This window comes from Thermobia domestica, chromosome 17 (genome assembly GCF_964235325.1).
Source record: "Thermobia domestica chromosome 17, izTheDome1.hap1.1, whole genome shotgun sequence".
NCBI lineage: Eukaryota > Metazoa > Arthropoda > Insecta > Zygentoma > Lepismatidae > Thermobia > Thermobia domestica.
The window spans coordinates 149,687,850-149,713,433 of NC_137470.1; the positions used below are offsets into that span (position 1 = coordinate 149,687,850).

General features: G+C 36.2%; 1 protein-coding gene across 2 annotated transcripts in view; it reads right to left on the reverse strand.

The window, feature by feature from the left end:
• Positions 1 to 893: 893 nt before the first annotated feature.
• Positions 894 to 25,584, reverse strand: part of Urod (uroporphyrinogen decarboxylase) — a 62,118-nt gene continuing 37,427 nt past the window's right edge. For both annotated transcript variants that reach the window (XM_081744422.1, XM_081744421.1), the window contains 3 exons: positions 22,072 to 22,209; positions 14,434 to 14,601; positions 894 to 3,473 (listed from right to left, as the gene is read on the reverse strand). In XM_081744422.1, the coding sequence (XP_081600548.1) occupies positions 3,333 to 3,473; positions 14,434 to 14,601; positions 22,072 to 22,209 (447 nt within the window). In that variant the 3' untranslated portion in view covers positions 894 to 3,332. The remainder of the gene's footprint in view (positions 3,474 to 14,433; positions 14,602 to 22,071; positions 22,210 to 25,584) is intronic.

The following is a 25,584-nucleotide window of genomic DNA, read 5'->3' on the forward strand; positions in this document are numbered from 1 at the left end:
AAATTGTGCATGATTCACCGAAGACGAATGTGTTTTGTGCAATTTCATCTTCAGAAGTTTGTGGTCCGTATTTCTTTGACGAAGGAACTGTGACTGGACAAACATTTCTACAAATGCTTACTACGTGGCTTATGTCACTTTCATCACAATGTCAGAAATTTCCTCAACAACAGACTGCCACACCGCTGGATTGGACGGTCAGGTAAAAATGATCATCAGCTTCTACGTTGGCCGGACTTAACCCCCTGCGATTTTTTTTCTGTGGGGACATCTAAAACACATTGTCTACAAACCCCCTCTGCCCCAAGATATGAAAGAAATGAAAGAGCGCAGCACTGCTGCAGCGCAAACTGTTGATGCAAACATGTTGAAACGGATCTGGGCGGAATTGGAATACCGAATAGATGTATGCAGGGTAACAAAGGGGGCCCACATAGAACATTTGTGATGTACTATTTTCATTTTTTTTTATCACAAAACTTGGAGAGTTTTGGCATTTAACTGTAAGATTTGAATCTATTTGGATGATTAATAAAAAAAAAGTTATAAGGAGTTGTAATTGTTTACATCATTTTGAATCACGCTGTATGTCCTTTAGGGTAAAATAAATAAATAAATAAATAAAATCCTTGGAGATACAGCCCGTAAAGAGCTACTACCGGCCAGGTAGGGCACATTCAACTGGGTGATCTATGAAAAGTATATTCGCTTCCAAGATTATTATTTCTGACTTTCAGATTGGAATTTGATCTCTTCATTCAAGGAGCTCACCAACTGTGTGATGGTGGTGGGTGAACACCAGAAATTCTACGTTCTCACCAGATATCAAACCTGGTATCTCTTGCACCACCCATAGAAGCAATTTGGTTAAAAAAGAAAAACACAACGACAAATTCAAAGAATGGTAATTATATTAACTGCATACTATATACATACATGAACAGAAAAGTTTCTTCACATTTTTACAACATAAATGCATATTTAGTCGCCAAAAGAAACCAGGCCATACTCTTTATTCCGACACATTTATTGATCATTGTATAGGGCAAAAGACATTCACGAGTACCAAAGAATAACAATGAAATGATAACCTGAAAAGAGAACAAATTGTTCATGGTCAAAATATATTTCTTTTCCACAAAGTTTAAATATCTGAATCTAAGAACAAATTCGGTACCACTCTTTTCGAGGTAAGTGTTCCACAATTCAGCAATTGCTGCTCCAATGCTTTTGGGAAGGGCATCATACTCTCAAACAAGTCAGTGCTTCTGTCTAAAATTTTATTGCTGACGTAGATATAAAAGTTACCTTAGTTTGATACGGAAAAGAACTTACAAGTAAATTGAGATGGCTAGGTTTCTTTCAACGCCATCATATGATTATGTTCGACAAAGGTTAGGCACTTTAAGAACTTCCATGTGATACATAGACGAATCCTGTGTATTTCATCTTAAGCCTTTTACAAATTCATGTGTAGTTAGTTCAATCCGTGCACACATTCTTCCGTTTTCACTATTGTCTAACGTAACTACTAAAAATAAAAAAAACTATCTGTCTATTAGTGTTATTCTATTCGCAACCATTCAGATATTACAGTTCTTAGCCTCTAATGTAAATCTGGAAAAAGTAATGGTAATTTCACCTATGGATACAATTTTCAAAGAGATGCCTTTTTAAAACATGACAGTATATACAGAATGGCCACAAAGATGCCTTTTTAAAACATGACAGTATATACAGAATGGCCACAAAGTCCCGTTACTTCTTGATAAATGCTAATATAAGTTTTCCCGTTACCCCTTGATAAATGCTAATGTAAGTTTTCCCGTTACCCCGTGATAAATGCTAATGTAAGGTTTCCCATTGTTTCAGATTGTGTGAACGATGGCAGATAATTCCAGTTATAGTACTGAAGAACGTATAATTGCAAGTTGTTGGGTGCATGAGAGAAACTCCACCTGCGATAATGCGCTATGGAGGGTTCATAAAGGGCATCGTTGCACAAAACAGTTATGATATCACAGCCGAACTGACATAAGCTGTGAAACAAGTTTTCACTCAAGTTACGACAACAATGCTGCGCAAAATATCGCACAGAACCTGGCCGTGTATTATGCTTTGTCATGAGAATAACGGTCGACAGACTGATCCTTTGGACACATAATGTTTCCTCTCAATAAAACTTCTCGAAAATGTTGTTCATGTCATTCAGTTCTTTCCGTGTAGTTATTTATGTACGTTCAGTAGTTTATGTTACTTATTTTCAATGGTAACGGGACTTTGTGGCCACCCTGTACATACATAGATAAAACTATGAAGGTTCTTCCAACTTGTTGTCACTATAAGAATCAGAGTACCCTATACTTTGAGAAAATTACTTGCCTTGTGCACAATGAGTAGATGTGTACAGAAATCTTACAGATCAGTTCTTTTGTACATGGTATTACGTTCCTAATTATGAATCTCACATTTCAGAACAACTCTCTAATTTATAGTTTTCAATGTACTGATTTCAACTACAGTCAAAGGAACTGACCGCCATAATCCTTGCTCTATTGCCTAAGTAACCTCGGCTAACTACTACAACAACATACACAGACACGTACAGATGCAGCTTGAGTTTAATAAACCAAATTTACTAACACATGATGTAATTAGTAAGTAACTTTGTTAAGGTATCACTAAATTCGTAATTGAAAATCGGCTGCAAAGATGCAGCAACAATGAAAACAGGATAAAGAAAGAAAAAAACAATAGCCCACAATTATTTAATGCGTTGTTACAAATCTGCTCAATTCAAAACATTTTAAGATCACATTTTCAACTATGAAGTTGAACGAAGTAATTACAGCCCGGTTATTGCATTACTGCTTTAATACTCTTCCAATACTTTACCTGGCTGAAAGTAAATTTACATTACACTAACAGTAAATATGAGACGGAGTGAAGTATGAATTTGCAAACGGCTCTGAGCTTTCGCACTACGAAATTAAATAAACTTCAATACAACTCAGAAAGACACTATAATTAAATACTCTTGCCTCCTCTTTCTTGTTTTATTATTATTATTGTGTCACTCATTATAGTCAAAAACAGTTCCTGAAATTTCTCAAGTATCGATAAGGATCTTCATTATCAATTATGGAAAACATGAAAACATTTTTCACTGGTCCCTTTCACATACTTTTTCCCCTTTCTCCTTACAGTGTGCAGAAAAGTTTCGTCTATGAAATCTAACTAGTATTTTGCAGTCTTCTCGCTATTGTTCCCACTGAAAATCAAACCTTATCCCAAATATATATTGTTTTTTTTTTTTTTTTCTATTTTACTGTTCACAATTCATGGACAGTATCCACTAACACTTTCACTGCTTCCGGCTCAACATCCGGATAAATGCCATGTCCTAAGTTCACAATGTATCTATCTTTACCAAATTTCTTCACCATTTCCTTCACAGCATCTTGCAGTTTATCCTGTAAAATAAAAATAGAACGTTATCAAGTGACAAAATGATTTAACGTTTCGTTATATATTTTAAAATTATCTTGATGAGGTAGTACGTAAACAAATGTTTATTATAAAAATCTGTTATATACAAATATAACACACAAAGTCACTCTAATTGTGGTCGGAAGACTAATACAATATTCTCTATGTAGTTTGTTTGGGTAAAATATGTGTCCCAAGACCCAGATACCCAAGGGAAGGATACCACAGAACTCCAGGCAAGCTAAATGGTTATGGTTAGGAATTCTTAGTGCTCCACGCAAGCAACGAGAGGTTAAGGTCTCACACAGCTCCAGGCAAGCTAAGCAGGAAGGGAAATCACAAAGCTCCAGGAACACTAAGTAGCTGCGGTTAGGAACTTTCAGTGCTCCAGGCAACCAAAGAGAAGAGTTTGAGATCCCACAAAGCTCTAGGCAAGCTAAATGGGCAGAAGACCTCATAGCTTCATGGAAGGTAAGAGGCTTGGGTTGGGTTAGATTTTTAGAGCTCTAGGCGAGCTAAGAGAGGGGAGACCAGACGAAACTGATGCCGACGAAGGTCTTACAGCGTGTTTTATACTCTTCTGGACAGTGGTGGGGCTAGAGTTCCTCTTCTTTCACATGACTTAATGACGGTGACCGTGCCTGTCGTCTGCTTGCTCGTAGTAATTGTAGTAACAGAGCCTGTGGTTTCCATTGCAAATAAGAAGCACGTGGTCTTCTTTACAAATGGCGGGTGGGTGTGTAAAATGCGTTGTCAAAAATTATTATTTTAGAGAAATCGCATTTAAAAGTTCAGACAAATCCAAAATCCGGTTTTGGAAAAATGATTAGCTGTTGTAGCTATTCATGTTAATAAGACTGTTTTTTGGATTTATGTCTGAAACCCAAAACCGGATTTTGAACTTATATCTGAACTTTCACATGTGACTTCTCTAGAACACTAACTTTTAACTTAACGCACTTTACACACCCACCCGCCAAATACAGACCACGTGTAGGATATTACAATACATTTATACAAGGAGGAAATTATTCACGTATCATACGTTCATTATGAATTCACTAAATTCCGCACACATTAAAGATCGGACCTCACTCGGCAACCAGAAGCATAAAATTAGATAATTGGCCCTTTTGTTTTGAGTAACTCAAGTAAATTACCACCCTAGTGTAGTATAAATACCTAACGCCCTTAACTAGGAATCGAGAGATGCAGATCAATCTCCTTGTCCTCTCATCCTGGCTGAAGTTCTTTCAAGGTTTTACTAGTCATAATAACGAATGCTGAGATGCTAACTTTAACAAGCAGGCCTTGGCTAACTTCTTTCTCAAAACGTTCCCATGTTCCACGATTAATGTTTCCAATACAAAGTGCCCTTGGCAGTGTCTGAAACACCATTACGACTTTGAGTGCTAGTAATGTATATATATTATTTGAAGAGGCAGTTCTTCTGTAGAGTGTGAATCACGTATATATAGGTATTTCTACCGTTCGATTGCATTACATATTTGTTAAAAAATATTTTCATCTTAATACTGTGCGCGTGGGCTTTCTCGGGATTCTCCCGTTTTTCCCTCACTCTCTTCATTCAATTATTTAATTCATTATCATCACCGTCTCTCTTAGCCCCGGTGCATAATCATGGGACGTTAAATTTAAAAAAAAAATCTCAATCACGTTCCATTCTCCCTCCGGTAACTTTCCTCACTCTTCTACATATCTAATTCCTAAGAACTCTAGTTGTTTTCCAGAGTTCCCTCATGGCTATATGCTTAGCGTAGGCATCTTTGACGCGAGAGACATGGCTTCGATTCCCAATAGTTCATGTGATTCGGATCCCATGTTAAACTGCAGGTTCACATCTCATATAGCCTCGGTGCTAAAAGGAGCGTTGATCTTCAATTGAACTGGGAATTAGGATATATATATATATCTGTGCATTCGGCATCTGTGTCCATGTAAGCCCGTCATGTATGAGGGATGGCGTCTCTCAATGAGTAGGCTACCCGGGAAACTGGAGAATGAAGGAAGCGACCAGAAACCTTTATGTTAACCCGGGAGAACTCGCACTATTTTTATAACGCCAGAACTCGCACCGGTCTTTATACCGATTTTAATTTAATATATATATATATATATATATATATATATATATATATATATATATATATATATATATATATATATATATATATATATATATATATATATATATATATACTGTAACACATAGAAAATGCTTATTTTTTGTTGAAAGAGTACACATAAGATTTTTTTGATTTAAGGTATTGATATGGAAGTATTTAATACATCTTTTTTCTTGCAGAGAATACCCACAAGAGTTAAATTGTGATCTATTAGAAGCGCTTCTGCGAGAAGTATGGACGTGTACCAGTTGACGTTTGTTATATTACGTCCACTATTAGAAACTGGCTGGGTGAGTCTTTCAACTATACTCTTGGCGCTGTTATCAACTTGAAATGGGCCATTTGACTACTTACCACTGTACAATTCCATGTTGTATGAGTAAAACCTACGGGAGTCTGCTAGTATGAATAATTTCAAGCCATATTTGGCCAGCTTGTTTGGAATATATTGCCTAAACTTGCATTTCCCATGAAAGGCTTCCAAGGATTCGTCAATATTAGATATTCACTTGGTGAGTAGTTTGCTTTGCACCTTTCTACAAATCTGCCAAGTAACTCTCTGATGACCACTAGGTTGTCCAAACTCTTTCTTCCTTCACGGTTTGTGACATCGTCAAAGTGTAATGCTCGCAACGGGAATTGAAACCTGCTCACGGACATGGTTAGTTTGAACCTTTCTACTCCTGTCCCATCACTAGCCCGTACATCCCTTAGATTCAGTAGCGTAGCCAGGATGTGTGTTTGGGGGGGGGGGGGCAAGTACTGTTATAGGTACATATAGAAAAATTACAAACAAAAAATATATAAACATAAAAATATATATAAAAAATACAAACATTAAAGTACCAAAGTACATTGTCGGACCTCTTTGGGGGGGGGGGGCTCCGCCCCCCCCCTTTCCTATGCCATTGCTTAGATTGGTATGATTACATTTCAAAAGACCAGCCATATAAAGAAGACCAATGACAGCATTTAACTCTGACAAATCTAGCATCTCGTTCTCTAGAAAATTCTTTTCTATGCCCATTAATCCAAATATTGGCATAGTGTACTATCTTCGCAAGAACATTATCTGGGAAAAATAAGTTCCAGGATTTCAATGGAGTCTCAACATTTCCAGTTTGATGAATGGGTTTCGCTAAATGCGTTAACAATGGTTTACAAAAGCAGAAGACTGTACAATGTTGTGACGCGAGAACTCGCACTGGGACGAAACGACCGAAAATAAACAATACAGCTCCCTAATTGTCGTAGAGTAAGTGAACAATATTTAATTGATAATGAGGTGGTAGGGGAGGATGCAAAGAACAAAGTTACTGCTGGCCATGAACCTGTGACGCGTTTCCGAATAGTGGTAGCAACTTAAACACACCTTCGGTCTTTTCTCCGCTACAGGAGTCCTCGTGGGTTAAGTACCATCCCGGTATTAGCCTGGGATACATAAGAAGTCTCAAGAAAAAACCCACTGAGGATGGCTGGTCTGAAAATGTTTTTAGACTTTTCCGACTGAGTGTCCCCAAAGGAAATCGAACCCGAGACCGCAAACTCCAATCGAATTCAATCTGGTTGTTTCCATACTATCCACATTACAGCCGCCGTGAAACTGTCAGTAAAGCGGGTATCTACCAGTTGGGTGATCCGGGTTCAACCCCAGGTGAAGGTGGGAACAAGTAAACACGTGTCATAATTGGCCTACTTCCTTGATTATCTACAACCAACGAACCTAACTTTTCTTTTGTTAACATTTAAATTTTTGATTAAATTTGTTCTTCCAAATCCTGAAGTGTTAGTAACTTTCGGCACTACTCATGCTTCTTTAACATTAAACACAATTTTCTTTTTTTTTTAGCCCATTCCATATCATCATCATCTTCAATTTGTTTTGATTCTTTGATGTCATTTTCATATTGTTTGTGAGCACCGAAAAAGGAAGCTACTGACTCTTCTGTGAAATATAGCAGATTTCCCTGACTTTCGGCATGTTTTCAAGCATTTCCATGACTTTCCCTGACTTTAAAGATAAGTGTGAACCGTGATTATGTTAACTGGACCAAGATGCGTATCATACCGTAACTCCTCTTTTTTAGACAAACCCATGCCCCAATAGAATATAGTTGGTTAGAGGCAAACATCCCTTCCAACTATCTCTACTTTTGCTATTTAACCTCCCATGGTAGCTCTCATTCGGCTCAGAACAGTAGGATAAAAATGACATCTTGTACTTGCATATTTTTGGAAATTAGATTTGCACACAGTTCGACAATTAATCTGCCACTTTCAGAGATTGGTAACCCTCACGGCGGTGAGGATAAAACTGCTACGTGGTAGCAGGAAATATACAATTTTATTATATATATCATCCATTTTATTATATCTATTACTAATGAAGTATTGGACTTCAGCACAGTTTCCTTTGGTGATTGAGATGTATTTTAAAAGTAGTGTTTTGGTTGTACTAGTGCAATGTAGCGTACCTTTCGGCAGGAATTCAACATTAAAAGACATGAAAGAGTATCAAATTGGCACAAATTATGAAGAGGGATAAAGCAATACTCTATGAAGAATTTTGGAAGAGATCGAGGTATTTCTACCAAGAGAACTGAAATCCTTGATAGTTTATTTCTTTCGAAGATTTTGCGTATACATATCAAAAAAGGAGACTATCTACCTGGTGTTATTTTCAAGAAATAAACAGATTTGTTACCTAACTTGGTGTTAAAAAGACATTATTGTCTTCTATCAATCACCACTATCTACCTTATATATTGTTGTGTAATATTCTGAGGAAATATATTAAAATGTTGGAAATGTTTAGTATATAACAATACAGTCACACACATACAGGATGCGAAATCATTTGAAAATGGTGGGGGGGGAAGAAGTTCAGCGATCCACACTAATGCTTCGTGGAGCCTCCAAAAAATTGAAATATTAATGGATTATTATTATTATTATTATTACTATTAATAATAATAATAATAATAATAATAATAATAATAATAATAATAATAATAATAATAATAATAATAAATGTTCAAATAGTCGTAATTGTTATTTAAAAATACTTTAATGTTATTCATTTAACCAAAATTGGTAACTTATCTACTGCATTTAATATACACTTCGGTGCGTATGGTCCAGGGTTAGACTCTAGTGGGAGCACAGTACCCTTGTGTTTACCATTATATTGAAGATTACATTCGCGAAAATAGCAGTAGAGATATATAAGTCAAAAATAATAGTCCCTGAGAACCGATGTCCTAACCAAGCATTAGAACTACTAACTTGAAGCGCTCCACCTGGCAAGCCATAGATCCTCATGAGCTGTAGAGTCAGAGTATAGTTTTTATTATTATTTATGAAATTCTCGTTTCTTCGCTACGTACATAGTGTTTCAGTTTGGTCGTTCAGATATACGGTCACCTTTGTAAGTCTAAATAATACTATGTATCTACTGTATATTGTATTATTAGCAAGAATATATTATTATAAATAATGATTTCAATACAAATACTTGATAGACAACAAAAAGCCGTGTTGCCTCAGTGGTAGAGTGCTCACCTCAGGTGCGTGGAATCATCGGCTGGATCCTAGCTCGCGCCAAATTCTGCTTGTGGTATACAAACAATTGTGTGGGTTTTCTCGGGGTCCTCTCGCTTCCTTCCACTATCCTAATTAACCATTATAATTCATCTCATCATGACCGTCTTCCTTAGCCGTGGTGAATATTCATAGGACGTTAAACTTTAGAAAATAAAAGCACAAACACTATAATACGATTGATTTGCTGATTTAAGTTTAATGACCCTTTTCAGCAGTGAGGCTATGAAATGTGGACTTACAGTTTAAGGTGAAATCCGAACCACTGTAATCGTTCAAATTTTTGTCCTGCGGCATCTGTGACTGTCGTGATACTTTTAAGTGTTGCAGCTGTAGATGACTTACTGAACACCTGGTAAAGTTCGCCTAACAAACATGCAAAGTTGTGAACAGCATTCACAACACCAAAAACTCTTTCAGAAACAAGATCAATTCGATGTGCCATGCAGTGTACGCTAATTAGGCACGGGTTGACATTTCTTCTAATTTGAGCAGGAACACCTTCGTTTCTCCCAGTAAACACTGCCGAACTAAATCCAACCAGTTTTTCTTTAAGATTAAAAATATCTATGCCATCTTCGGAAAATGCTTGAATAATTTTCTCTTTAAGGGATTTTGCATCGGCATTTTCTACAGGCACTAATTTATAAAAACGACAACAAGGTTTATTTTCTTCATCCACATATGTTCATATAACAGCAAGTGCTTATCCGCAAACCTGTTTGTAGGTTCGTCCACTGAAATTGAAAAACAATCTGTTTGTTTGAGAAATTTTACCAATTTTGCATGCAACTGGTACGCTAGAGAATAAAGGTCTTCATCTCGTCAACAACCGAAAAAGTTAAACACCTGATGCTTTTACAAATAAACTACGTTTTTTAAAACAGCATGCATTTAAAATGATTGTTTGTCTGAAATTTTTCTTTATAGACCTACTTATATTTTCCTATTAAGGTGTCCCCCCTTACAGATTTTGGTGAGGGGGAAAAGCAAGTGTAAAATTTTTGGTGGGGGGAAATCCCTCCCCCCCGGGATTTCGCACCCTGCACACATATAAAAAAAAGAAGGAAAAAAGAAAATAAATAAAAAATAAAACTTTGCAGCAGACACCAGAGTATGATTTCGATGTATTTTGTTACACAGAATCCAAATTTCAAAACCCCAGGACGACTGACGGTGTCAACCTTTTTTTATGGGTGAAAAATTTGAGCGATTTGAGATAGAGCGTTTTTCGCCCATAATAATAATAATAATAAAAAAAAATGACGGTCAATCATCGTGGGATTTCGAAATTTCAATTTTGTGTAACAAAATACATTGAATCCATACCCTGGGATCCGATGGACAGAACTTTTCTTTGTGTGTGTGTGTCTATGTGACTGTGTAATCATTTGATTGTTACAGAAAAGTAGTTTAATCTATTCACATGTCCTATATATTTTGCCGAGCTCTTTTCTTTTTCTTTTTTCTATGCATAGGATATTTACATTATCGATTTTACAAATAGCTTCTCTATAATAATAATAATAATAATAATAATAATAATAATAATAATAATAATAATAATAATAATAATAATAATAATAATAATAATAATAATAATAATGACCCTTTTCAGCAATCATAATCATATAAGAAGCAGTAAACAGCTTATAATTGGTAAAATTAATCTACAGAGTGTAAACCTAATTTCTGACCCACTCTGTTTTTTTAGTTACTTGATTTTTCGCGTTACACAGTTCTCACAGATCATCAAACTGACCTCTCTAAAGTTCCATATCTTAATTACTACTAGTTTTGACCGAATAATTTTTCATATCCACGTCACTTTCGTTTTCTGTGTTTGTTTGTGTATGTTGTTATCACGAACCTGTCTTGTTTACATATAGTGCACATGACGAGGTCTATTTTGTAAGCAATACTGTTCATTATCGGACAAATGATCGCATTGTTGCCTTTGGCATTATTTAGTGAGCTGCAGCCAGTGTAAAATTGTGAGCATTTGTTTGGCGCCATCTGCGCGGGAAAATTACTCAAACGGGTCAGAAATTAAGTTTACAGAAAAAAGAAATCTGTTTGATCCCCTTTTAATGTGAATTTATTGCGTAAATTTTCATGGATTTTGAAACCACATACATGTATATTTAAAATCTACTCTTTTTTGAAATAAGTGAATTGTTTTTTAAAATACAAACTGATATTTTTAAGTGCAAGTGTACAACGTGCAATACAGTACAATGTCAACAGATAGAGAAATGCTTCGCCATAACATTGAAGTGCTTAGTGCTGGTCGTCAAAGTATTCGAAACATAACTAAGAAACTGAGAATTAGCCGAAACACTGTAAGGAAGTGGGTGCGAGAGAATGAAGGGGATGTTAATGATGCACAAAGAATAGGGCAGCCAACTAAAGTTACACCAAGAACAGAGAGGCAAATACGGGAATGGGTTAAAGACAAACCAGGTGTTGGAACAAGAACTGTAACTAAAAGACTGAACTTTTCAGAAAGATATCAATCTCAGGGAAAGAAGATTAATCACATGGCAATCTCTAAATGTCTTCAGACTGGGGAAGAAAATGTTATGTGCAGCCTAGAAAACCACTGCTTTCGCAGAAAAACATATCTGACCGGTACAACTTTGGTAAGAGACTGCAAGATGAAGGCTTTGCTGATGACTCTCGTGAGGGACAGATGAAACGTGCTCAAGTGCAATTTACCGATGAGAGTCTGATGGAGCTCTCTCCTGTACCGAACCAGCAAAATCATTGGGTTCGAACATCGTCTCCTGAAACGATCCCTCCTATACGGAAGCCCACGTTCGTCCTAAAGGTTATGGTGACAGGAGGAATTTCAAGCTATGGGAAAACGGAACATATTGTTGTTGAGAAAGGAAAGACGATTGACTCCCAATACTACCGACATAAAATACTTCCAATTTACCGAGCGTGTCTTACTAATCCCATCATGTTTCCTGTTCAGCAGTATGCGATTTTGATGCAGGATGGAGTCAAATGTCATACTGCAAAGGCAACGATGAATATGATCGCCAAGGAGTTCCCCGGAGTGTGGAATGATTGGCCAGGTAATAGTCCGGACCTTAATGTTATTGAGCACTTATGGTCTCGACTGCTGGACAGCGTGTTTCAGAAACCAAAGCCTCGCAACAGAGAAACTTGGATTCAACGCCTCAAGGAAGAGTAGTAGTCCGTCATCACACAAGAGGACTGTCACAACCTAGTGGAGGGTTTCCGAACTAGAATCTTACAATGCTTGGAACATCAGGGAAACAGTACTGATTACTGATAAATTGGACATTTTTCTTTCCAAATAAATCAGATGTGCAACGTTTCTTCATTGTATTCTTACTTATTCATGCATTTCATAAAATTTCTAGGTGGGTCAGAAATTAAGTTTACACCCTGTATTATTAGGAAAAGTTACTATTTTCGAACGAAACTGATAATTAATAAAATCAAAAAGTCATAAAATTGAGGAAAGCAATACAAATTGTGTATTTTCTAATCGAATTTTTAGTACATCTGTTAGTTCTACCAGGAACACAGTTTTTAGAATATATTCACAAAAAGAGTTGTTGCAGAATGTCCATTACCCACGGGTTTCAAAAGAAAAATGATTAATTTTTTAATCGTTAGAATTTCTTTTAAACGATTTATCAATTAAAAATTAATTCCTGCAAAATTTAATTCGTTAAATTAAATTTTAACAAAATTGTAACTGATTAATTTAAAGAATCACACTCCTATAACTGAACCTAGTCCATTGGAGCAAAAGATGAAAACCAGAGCCAATCTTCTCCGTTTGGGAGTTTCCTGTTACTTTTGTAAAAATATTTTTAAACAACTGTAGTATTAATTAGTTATTTAAAGACACACATCAAAAGGCATTAGTTTTTAGCCACAGTTTATATTAAAAATTCAAATATTTTCTCTGGAAACAAATTATGCTTCTGGAAGTTCGCACGATTTTACACCTAAATCTATTATAAGAACGTGTTTGTCTCTCTGACCTTTATAATCAAATGAAATGTTTCAGTTTATCAATCCATAATTATGTTCCTTTAGGCTAAGGGAGACGGATGATTAAGGCAAGTGAATGATGGAAAAAATAGTGGAATAAGAATGAGAGGAAATTATAGAGTAGCCCAGGAAAACCCACAGACATGATGCTGTCCACCACAAACTTACTCAGCCGGAGATCGTACCAGAGGTAAGCCACTGAACCACCCATGATCCTTGTGATCTTTAAGGTGGATCACTAGCTGTTCTCGGTGCTATGCTAAACGCTGCTTGTATAGTGTGGCGTTGCCAGTTAGTGTCGAGTGTTTACTGATGCCAGATAATAAAGAAAGGTACTTATTGGAGAAATTAATTTTCGACCCTTACCGAAATTCACAGCTGAGTTTCGCTTCTCGAATTGCAACGCTACAATCCAGGAATTTTCTTATCCTGACTACCACAGTAAACGTACAAATTTGGAAACAACGCATTATGGCGTTCTGAGCAAATTTCTTCTCAAAATCTATTTCCTTAAATGTAAAATTATATTTAAATAAAATGTAAAACAAGACGAGAAACGGTCAAATAATATATCTATTTCGTAATAAGATTGTTACTTTAGCATATTTTACATATACAAATAAACATTTAATAAAAATGAGTACTTCTAGTAAGATCCAACAGCAAGCGCCATCTTGTGTGCTCATTGTAAAATGAATCAAATATTTTATTTTATTTGTTACCTTTTCCGATATCAGAAGACACAACAAAATGAATCAGTTGAGTTGATTTTGAGTTTAACGTTTCGTTCAGCAGCAAGCCTATGTGAGACGTGGACCTACTGATTAACGTGGAATCCGAACCACATGAGCTCCCGCCGGGAATCGAACCCGGGCCTCCCACGCCAAAGGCGCGTACGCTAACCGCTTAGCCACGGAAGAGCTCCCAAATGAATCAGTGTCCTGTGTTATAGCTGAAACATAACTCTGTCTTATAGTACAATATTTATAATTTGTTTCATTGCGCAGTAATTAAGGGAATGAGCTAAAATATGTACTGACTTCCGGGTGGTGATCCACCTTAATAACAAAATACTGCGAGATTTCACCCATCTTGTTAACTTAGTTTACTATTTTAGCAAGATGAAAAGATAAAATAGAAAGAAAGGTGTCATTCTTACCTTAGGTGCATATAAGGCACAAGGATCGAGGTTCCCCTGCAGTGTAACATTTGGTCCGACTCTTTTTCTCGCTTCTTCAGGATCAATAGTCCAATCTATACTGATTACTTCGTATCCGCTTCCAGCTAGATCTTCCAGTGCATAATGGGCTCCTTTTGCAAATATTGTCTGTGGAATCAAACAAATTTCGTTTATTCCAATCTTTTTCTTTTTTTTTTTTTTTAACATCATCGGATGAAACACTTTATTATTATACGTAGGCGCCAGATATGAAATGGCGCATGTAAGTATACAACAAGAACCTACACGTAACAGTATTGACAAGAAAAAAGATTGGAACCTCGATTAAAAGTTACAGTTTCCGGAAACTTGATTTTTCAGATCTTTAAAACCCTAGAAGTGCGCAGTAATGCTTTTAAAATTCTAATAATGCATTATATATATATATATATATATATATATATATATATATATTATATAATATATATATATTATATATATATATCTAAATAATGGTAACGGGTATTCGAGTATCAGCAGAAAAACTGTTCGGATAATTTTAACGGTAACTAGTACTAAGCACATATCTGTTACGTGTAGTATACCAAGGGGATGGGGCAAATTTGCCCACGCTTTTTTTAAGTAATTGTTACACTACATCAATTGAATTCAAGTTAACATCTTAAACTAAACTACCAAAAGAAAATTTAAAGTAGTTCAACTATACATTTATCGTAAACGTTTTATACAGGGTGTTACAAAAATGTGTCAAAATAGTTTGCGAACAGATTCCTCAGATCAAAATAAAAATAAAAAAAGTTATGGGCCTATGCTCAAACGTGGATAGTTTCGGAGTTATAGGGTGGCGAGCGAAACGTGAAACAAGTGAAATTTAAAACTTGATAGCTCCACTACTATAGGACCTATCATAGTCTGGTCAAGACATCACTGAAGAACTAATATGTGAACTATCCAAAATATCCATGTTTAAGAATGCTTCAGTACTTACACACCAATTTTTAGAGAGGTAGGTGGAGAGCGATCAAGTACTCCATGCAGCCTCTCTAAAAATGATTGTGCAAGTATCGGAGCTTCTGAAAGATGGATATTTGGATAGTTCACATACCAGTTCCTCAGTGATGTCTTGACCCCACTACGATCGGTCCTAGAACTGAAACTATGGTCCTTTAAAGTTCATTTTTACACGTTTTCGGCTCCCTATAACTACGAAAGTATGTACTTCCGACCACAAGTGAATATGAACTTCTTTTTCTTATTTTGGCGTAAAGAATTCATTCCCAAAATACTATTACAAATGTCTGTAACATCCTGTATATGACAGTGTTCACATTATTAACGTATGGGCATGTGTTATGTAAGGCATGGGCATGTAAGTATGTGTTTACGTTCACTTTTAGAATAAAATTTTATTACGCTCTTGTAAGCTTTGGAGTTTAAATAAAAAACAAAGGTAACAAGTACAAAAATAAATAAATAAAAATGTAGGTTTTGGACTACAAAGAAATTTTAGCCCCCAGAACATATAGGTTACACCCACTAGCAACAGGGAGTGAAACCTACCCACAGCACATGAATTACCACTTTATAAAAATAAAATAGATGAAGTTATAAAACTAACAAAAGTGAACCTTACAATCAGACGAACAATCGTAGAATGAGTTTGAGTTTCATATCTCTTTCAGCAGCAAGGCTATATGACACGTGGACCTACTGATTAACGTAGAATCTGAACCACATCAGCTCCCGCGGGGAACAATCGTAGAAATCAAGAGCTCTTAGGAAACATTTAACCCTTTGCGTGCTCTAATACCAGGTTTTCATTTACTTTTAAAAGACTGTCTAGACCGTCATATAGGGCAGAGTTATTGTTTAAAGTTCAATAAATATCTTTGTACAATCGCACGCGATCTCTCTCTCTCACACACAAACGCGCGAGGAGAGCATTCACATTACTGATAAAAAAAAAAATATTTGCATTGTTGAATATTTGGGTTGAGAAAGGAAAATTTTGATGTTGTGAAGGGATTTTATGCTCCTTCATGTTGGCAACACTGACCGGAGATGAGTAAGGTGCTTGCTGTCACCCAAGGAGAAACAGTAGAACTAACTCGTTTTTTGCGTCAGCTAAAAAAAAATTCGTGACCTCCTGGACTAATACGATCCTTAATAAAAGATATGTTTTCATAACATCCCCGCTGGATGTCACTGGAACGCAAGCAGTTAATCCAGCAAAATTTTGAAAATTTGAACGGTGGGCAAAATAGATACCTTCGTCCATGACAGTTCTAGGGTTAACCTTACATTAACTCTTCATTAAGCAAAAATAATACGGAATATCGTTATTTCTTCTGCAATGTACTTTGTAGATACACTGAATGTCACTTGTTGAAAATGTGCGTCTCCACACAAAGCACGAAAGCTGTCACATAGTCATTACTTTGATTTCTATTAGTGTTTCTATTTTTATGTAAAGCGAGCAACTACTATCATCCATTGAATACGGGTGAGACAGATATTCTTTCCCTTAAAAATATCTAGTCTCTATAGCATTGTAATAAAATGTATTGCAATAAACTAAAAAAACATTGTTTCACAATCATTCATACTACAGAAGCTGATCCGTTTTCATCCAAACAATTCGCGGACAGCGACACTTGTCAAAACCGGGTTTCACAAAGTAAGAAAACTGTACGCACACATGTATGGATAAATCCATATCAAAGCAACCAATGATAGTTGCTGACAAAATTTATTATTTTTTTTAATTTTTGTACAAAAAGTTCTACTATATTTAGGGAGTTGAAAACAAACAATAATTAATTTCTTAGATCTTCAGTTTTTTCTTTTTCTTTCGAGCGGCAATTTTCTATAAGTGCATAAGTCTATTTTGCAGGTTACAAAGGTTTGCGGCAAACGCTGTAGATCCGTTATTTTAAAAATAATGATTTCAAACAAAGAAGAAACATTTGAAAGTAAATTAAAATGTGCAACATTTTATACCCAATGCACATTTAAACCTACTCCATTGCAAATACTTGTTGAGGTTTGAAAACAAGCAAATTGCCATTTCTGAAATTAAAAATTTTAAAGAAAAAAATAAGACGTACTATTATTTATTTATTTATTTTAGATACAGATTTCGTGGTACACTTCTACCTATAAAAGTTGAATGTAGAATAGAGGTAATGTTCTACCTCAGTGGCTCTACCACTAAGACACCGTGCTTCCCTAAGAAGTAAACTTGCAACAACTTTTCCTTTCTTTTTAATTTTTTTTTTTTTTTTATTTTGTTATCTCTGCAGAAATATATGGCAACATTCAACATTGGTCAAATTTACCATGGAAAAGAAAAACATCATCCTCCGAAGTTTAGACCTAATTATCATTAGAGAAAGTGATAAACTATATATGTAAAACTGAAAGTGACTATGTTTGTGACTCTCAATGTCTTGAACCACCCAACCGATCTGGATCAAATTTTCAACAGAGATGAGGTTTGGGCCTGGAATGGTTTTTACAATTTCACTTTGACGCAGTACTTAGAGGAGGGGGAGGAGGAAAATATTTTTTAAAAATGATCGAAAATGACCGATATTAGTACCGAATCCAGTTTTCGGGGACACTGAGATGAACAGTGACACTTCCGATGCCGTTTAAATCCAAATTCAGCCCCGCAACTTGGGGGAGGGGAAGACATAAAAATAATCGAAAATGGCCGATACTAATGTCGAATCCAAAGTTTTCGGGGTCGCTGAAATCAACAGTGACACTTCCGATACCGTTTAAATCCAAATTTAGCCCACAATAGTAATATTTAATTTTTAAGACAAAAAAAAAATCAAATGAAATATTTGAGTTTTACGTCCCACGGTTATGCCGGTTAGGCTAAAGAAGACGGTGATGATGAGAAATGAATGAAATGATGGAATGAAGAAAGTGGGAGGAAACGGGAGAACCCCGAGAAAACCCACACACACGGTGTTTGTTCACCACAAAGTTCACTTGGCGGGCGCTGTGATCGAACCCGGGACCCCAAGCACCAGAGGTGAACGCTCTACACTGAGCCACCGCGGCTTAAGACAAAAAGTATCGTGTATCAGGGAGCGCTTCAGTAATAGTAAAAAGTGACTGACTAAGGGATCTTGTTACTATTTTTCTTATTTTAACCCCGCGAAACGGATAATTGACGCTAGTTTGCAATTAAAAAATCTTCCATCAAGATACAGTAGGTTCTTTATGTATATAAAAAGATTCTCACATTTGTATCTCATAAAATCCAAACTCCGGAATAAATTTCTTAATAAAGGTATATAAATTAACTCAAATATATAAAAGTATTGAAAAAATATTAGGTTATTTAACAGTACAGCGGCTGATCCATTTCCGTCCGAACAAATTGAAATAGTTGTTCACCTAAGGTACTCCGCTTCGCCACCATCGAGTATGTTCAATGTGATGGCCACATGCATGAACCATTTATAACATTATTCTTAAAAAAAAAAAAAAAAAGAAAAAAAAAGTTTAACGAGTCTGTTGTGTAAGATGGCAAAACTGTATATCAGTTTATGCAACTTCTATGCGGTGCTGCCATTTGTATAATGTTACGTGTAATGTTCTCGCGCTGTCAGCTGCGTATTTGAAGGAAAGTAGTTAAATCTGTAGCCACGTAGTTGAATAGCTTCTGAAGTTTATGTTAAAAAATGTTGAATCAGTGGTAACATAACGTAAAGTGTGAAAAGTGAGAAAAAGGGAGAAATGTAATTGTGAACAAATGTAGAATCTGCATTTTACAGGTTTAGTTAGCGATTTGTGCTTAAAAATTTTATTTATTTTTCTTGTGTTTGACAGTGATAGTAACCCATTTCAACTGAAGTTCGTGGAATATCAATGTGCATTTGGGCACAGACCCTTATTTCTTTTGGCCCTTCAGGCTTATGTAAACCTATTGAGAATAACCTGTTAGAAAATTATATCCTTAAGATTACGAAAAATTGTGAAAAATTAACAAAACTCACTTTCCACAGCAGAAACGTTTAAATTGTTTAACGCAAACTAAATCATATTTACGTTTCGGAAACAACTTAGGTATTTTTTTATTGGTTATTAATTGTTGCATATTTATTCTTCTTAAAATTTATAGTAATAAAATGTGCATATTTTCGAAATGTTTTCATCATTCCTATGATCCAGTAATTTCCTTTAGCCCACTAATATTTTGTAAACCCATTACCGAAATCTTCCAGCAGTATTATCGTTGAGTATGCTTGCCTAGCAAGAGCACATACGTTTCAAATTGCACGACATCACAGTTTCCACTGCATCAGACTTCGTTGCAGCTGTACCAGAGACATATTGTCGCACTCCTGCTTGCAGGATTCCTAGAGCCCATTTATCATGCAAACTTGACATTATGAAAGGCACCATTTTAGAAGTTCAAAAGCACAGTAATCCATGGGATTGGTATCTGTACCCTGTGTGAGTTGAGGATAGGACATGCTCTTGGCAATCAGCAGCACTAATCTTGATATTTTCTTTTTTTTCTTTTTTTTTCTTACCTTGCGAATCTTGAGGTTACCTTTGGTGCAAAACCCAGAACAAACATAAAACCCTTCGAGAAACTAGCTTGTATGGAAGCACGAAGTTACATTGGTCGTTTCTTTTAACACCCCTGTAAAAAATTGCCTGAACGTTTGCACAGTCATCTATATATTAAAATGCTAGGTTTATATGTTTGTCCCCAATCCTTTCGACAATGAGATCTCGAAAATTATACGTGCTGTTTTCACTGGTCGATTCCAAATTTTGTGTAGATTGTCCAGTTCTCATTCAAATTTTCAAAAATCTTGTCGTTATTGTTCTATTCAACATTTTAGAGGCCGCTTTGAGCCCATAACATTAACATTGTAACAGACCGAAACTACGGTGTTAGGCAACCAGTAGAGAAGTTACGTATGGCGGGTTGATGGACATTGCAGGCGCTTTGCTAAATATGAATGGCAAAACCTATTGCATGGTGGTAACTTCAAAGGCCTCAAAAGACGCAATGTGGCGTACTCGGATGGATATGGATTTATTAGAAAAAAAAATATTTCCACTTGATATCGTATTACTTCTACAAATTTGCTACAAACTCACTCCAACATCTATACATAGCAATTCACTTCCTTTGTGAGTTTGCTATCCTTTACTTGTGTGAGTAAGGAGAGATGCATAGTGGAAAGGAGATCCATGATCGTGACAGAACGATGAGCTGAGTAGACGGCGCAGGTTCAGCTAGTTTCCATATTATTAACAGAACTAACTTTAAAGACGATAGATCCATGCTTCGTCCATTGTCACAACAAATTTCCTGAGGTCATCAGGTAGGTGGCGCTCGTACAGACTTTTGCCCTTAGTACTTCACTCCGCGACATTGCGTGCTGTTAACGCATAGATGCTTGTCTTGTGGACAGACTGCAGCCTCAGTTTGAAATGATTGCACTATTCCCTGCTGATTGGCCCAGATGCAATTGTTTGACCAGAACACGCTGTGGTAATGGACTGTTGCCTGGGCCGCATATAATCGTTTGGCCATAACACGTTGTGATAATGGATTGTTGCCAGGGCTACATGTAATCGTTTGGCCATAAGACGCTGTGATAAAAGATTTTCGCAGGCCACAAAATCGTTTGCCATAACACGCTGTGGTAATAGACTTTCACAGGCTACAATATCCGGGTCTTGTTTAGAACAGGTCGTCTGAGTTTCAATGGCGTCCACTTTAGATGAAACTTCCTTGGTAACGTGGGTTGTGGAGGAGTCTGCTGTGCTATTAAGAGTGGCCCGTCCTACCATAAAGCCATTCTTCCGACACTATTGCACTATGCGGGAAATGGTAAATTTTCCATGGGAAAGAACAATGAAGTATCCTTCCCAAAAGTGATTTTTCTTTCAGCGGCATTTTACTCACTACAACTACTTGACTCTGCTACGCAACGGCTGAGAGATTGATACATATGTACACTCATATCCAAAATTATTGTCGCTTGTCTATAAATATGTTGTTGTAGGAATATAATTTGATAATGAATTTGCCCTGTATTTCTTATAATGTTAGTATGTGTATAATCGGCAAAGACATGTGTGTGGCAAATTTCATGTCAAAAGAACAGTAAATAAAAACAATAAAACGAAAATAAAACTTTCTTGTCTATTTAACAACATTTTGTTTTACTCATTCTAATTTTCGTATTTATAATTCTTTTCCTATGAAATTTACCATAAATATACATTTCCCAATTATACACATAGTATCAGTATTAAAAGTACCCTGCAAGATCATTATCAAATTATATTCTTACAAGAAGACAGTTATAGATATGCGACAATAATTTTGGACCTGGCTGTACCTACAGATTTCTTGCTCTGTAAAATCTGATTTGAAAGACGTCGCTGTCTGTAAGTTGTTGGGATGGAAACGGATCAACTTGTATTTCATAGGCAATGAAGAAGCTTCCTGAATGGTTGTTTCCTTCCACGTAATTAAGTTATTTACAAAAATTCAGAAAGCAATGGGTACGGTTCATCGTTTGGAGGCAAAAAGCTCATGTAACAGAAGAGAAAGCATACGACACTTACCATTGGAACCTCCGCAACTCCTTTTTCCTTTAGTTTCTTTCGGACTTGCTTCTGTATTTCAGTAATACATGGAAGTGCAAACTCTCGGAACAGTTCTGGTCCTAAATATTCTGCACTTGATTCAAACACTTGCAGCATCTAGAAATAAAATGTTTCTATTTTACTGAATTCTAACATGTAGAAACACTTGTACGTACTGTTGTATAAAATAGTTACTACACGATAGGTGACTAAATTATTTAACTAATTTAATAATAATAACAATAATAGTAATAATAAGTTTAAAATGCTACAGTAAAGGAATGGGAACTTCATTTAATCGAGTGAATTTTAAGTTTTGACGTCGAAGCAACTAAATAAAATGACACAAGGATGAAAGTAGTATTGTTTCTCAACGCCCCTTCCTCAGATGTCAAATTTCATTATTATTTTTAACCTGTTGTTTGTACAAATTGAACGCTATGCAATCTGCACCACAGTAGATTAGTTTGAATTGTCTTGACTTCGTCAAACACTTTTGGTGAGTGTTGGATTATTAATAAAATCTGATATTCCAGTAACAGACAAGTGTATGATTGTAAATATACTGTAAATCTTCACGAGGTGTCTCGGTTTCTAGCCAAGAAATACGGAAGCTCTATTCAAGCCGAAGCAGCTCATTTTCATTGGTTTCACTTCAGTCCGCTTTCCAGCAAGAGAGTGTGTCCACTGAATCAAATGGATACAGAGAACGGGGCACGGAACAGATTGCTCCAGTGCAACATCCGCAGTGTGATTGTCTGCTGTGTCAGCACTCGTTTCCCGAAATTTCGACATGTCCTCGCACTCAGCAGACAACGACGACACTACACTGATGCTGTAACTGACAGTATCTCATATCTTGCACGAGGGTGTGTTTACTAAAGCAGGGATCCCACAGATTTTTGTAAACTGATTTCCCTGACTTTCCCTTATTTTCCCTGACAAAATTTATTTATTTATTTATGTTTTACTTTTTCGTGACCCCATTATCTTAGTTAAATATCGTGACCCCATTATCTTAGTTAAATAACGTTTATACTCGCATAATAGTCGTACCTTAAATTTGAAACAAAAACATTCACCAAAGAATTTCCCCGCATAAATGTAGCTGTTCATGTAATTTTTGTCTTTGTGAACGAGACTTTCTTCGAAATTGCTCATCTTGCGCCACCAAAAGAACTTTTCGTGTTTGCTGACAAATAACATCGTAACCCTCTGTCAACAGAGATCAGGCAATCTACTTCCACCCTCCATTCTGCGCGCGCTCTCCAAGTATGACTCGTTCCAGTATGGCACCTATTTACAACCATCTCGTCTGTTGTGGTTTTCCATCGTATTGCCTCGAGAGTTTCAAACATCTAGTTGTGATTGCAAAAATCACTTCCTGGCTGCAATATAGCCTCTGACACTTCTTGTGCGTGTGTGTTTCTTCTTTGTGGTGTTACGTAGTTGATATTCACGTGTTTCCCGATTATGTAAATATATCGTTCTTTTGTGTCAACATCAAGACGACTTTTTTTTTTTTTTTTTTTTTTTGTCTCCCACGAATCGGTAAGTTACCGTATGTAGGCTATATTTAATTTTCTGTGTTGACACAATGCTGTATGTATCAAAATTGGAAAGTGTTTTGATCGTAGCGATAACTGAATGGCAGTTTTCCTAGCGTAATAGTCGCAGTTGGATTTTCGCATTATAAAATTGGAACAAAAAAGTGCGACTATTACGCGAGTAAACACGGTACCTAAACTAGAGGTAGGGCATTAATTTTCTATAAAATAGGTCGACCTAGAAAATATGCGTGATCAAATATATATTTAATCGGTCTATGCGATACGGAACTATACGTGAACATACACAGGATACAGACACTATCAGCTGTTAAGGAGTTTCACGATCCAATTTCAAAGACTGTCATTAGATCCTGATAAAAGTTACATGGAACCGACAAGAAAGTATACTCTTTGAAACTAAAAAAGAATAATCAAATCCTCATTCTGTGTTGAAGTTATGCGTAAGAATACACACAATAAAGTCTGTAATTATGAAATTACACTATCAACCGTAGAGAAGTTTCACGGTCTAGCTCCGATGGCTATTATCAGATCCTAATAAAATTTATACGAAACCACCGGGAGAACATACTGCGTCAAACAAAAAGTAAATCAACAAAATTGGTTACCCTGTGATGAAATTATGCGTGATCATATATTCAATTATGGTATAAACACTGTCAGCTATTGAGAAGTTTCATGGTGTAGCTTCAAAGACTATGGTTAGATCCTCATGAAATTTGTGTGGAATAACCGGAAAAGAATATTATTTCGAACAAACAGAAAAGTACAATTAAAATCGGTGCGCCTGTGTCAAACTGTTATGGCTGAACATACGTACAACACAGATATACAGAAACGGGTTGAATTCAGAATCTCGTCTTTTAAGTAAGCTAAAAAGACGTATGTATTTCAGTTCAGAAGGTCAGAGACGCCACACTCTGCCTACAACAAGACATTCAAAATGCTGTAGCTGAACTGATTTCAGAGTAAAGAACCGAAGCACAAATCATGGCACAATACAGCTTGATATAATTTAATGCATCTGTAACCTATTATTCTAGATATATTGTTGTATTGCAAGATCTCTAAATCCCAAATAACCTTATTACTTGAAAGTTACTTTCATTACCGAGAACGACTACTTGGTTTCCCTGACATTAAATACTTTCCCTAGCGTTTATTCCGAAGTTGGTCGTCCGCTTAGTTTTCGATAAAAAGATAATAACAGCTATGAAAACGTAAAAATCATCAATTTTTAGGATGCTTTAAAAGGGTACAATAGAGTAGGGTATGGTAGAGAAGAGTAAGGTAGGAATAAGTAGGGTAGGGTCGGGTCGGGTTTGCTTAGACATAGGGAAATTTGGACGTATTTTGTTAAAATTAATAGAATGTATGTTCTCGTCTCTGCGTAAGGATACCAACTGGAGTGTCTCTGTACACCTGCAGACACGTTCACAATAGAAATGCTTGTTACTTTCCCACAATCGAACCATGTGCTAATCTTGCGCGAAGTAGTTTCCTCCGCTTGCCTAACAGTTCCATTATTATATCCACTTATAAAATAAATACACACACCTTCCGCTCTCCTTACATATTATTAAGCATACAAACGAGCAAATTATGCATTACTTCCCAGTAAATTTCAAAATTTTGCTAGAAACGGACGACTAGCTTTGGAACTTAACCTATTTCCCTGATTTTTCCCAGAGAAAAATCAAATTCCCTGATTTTCAAGGTCTGTGGGAGCCCTTTCGAGACCCCATTTCTGGGACTTCGAGGCCAGAGCCCGATTTCTGACATTATCGCTGTGCTGAGACGACCTGAACCTTTCCAACATCACCATCCTCGTAAAACAATTCCATGTTTAATAGGCATTTAGAAGGGATCCGTGCCCAAAGCTTTGGGACCCCATTTCTGGAGCCTCATGGCCGAAGCCGAC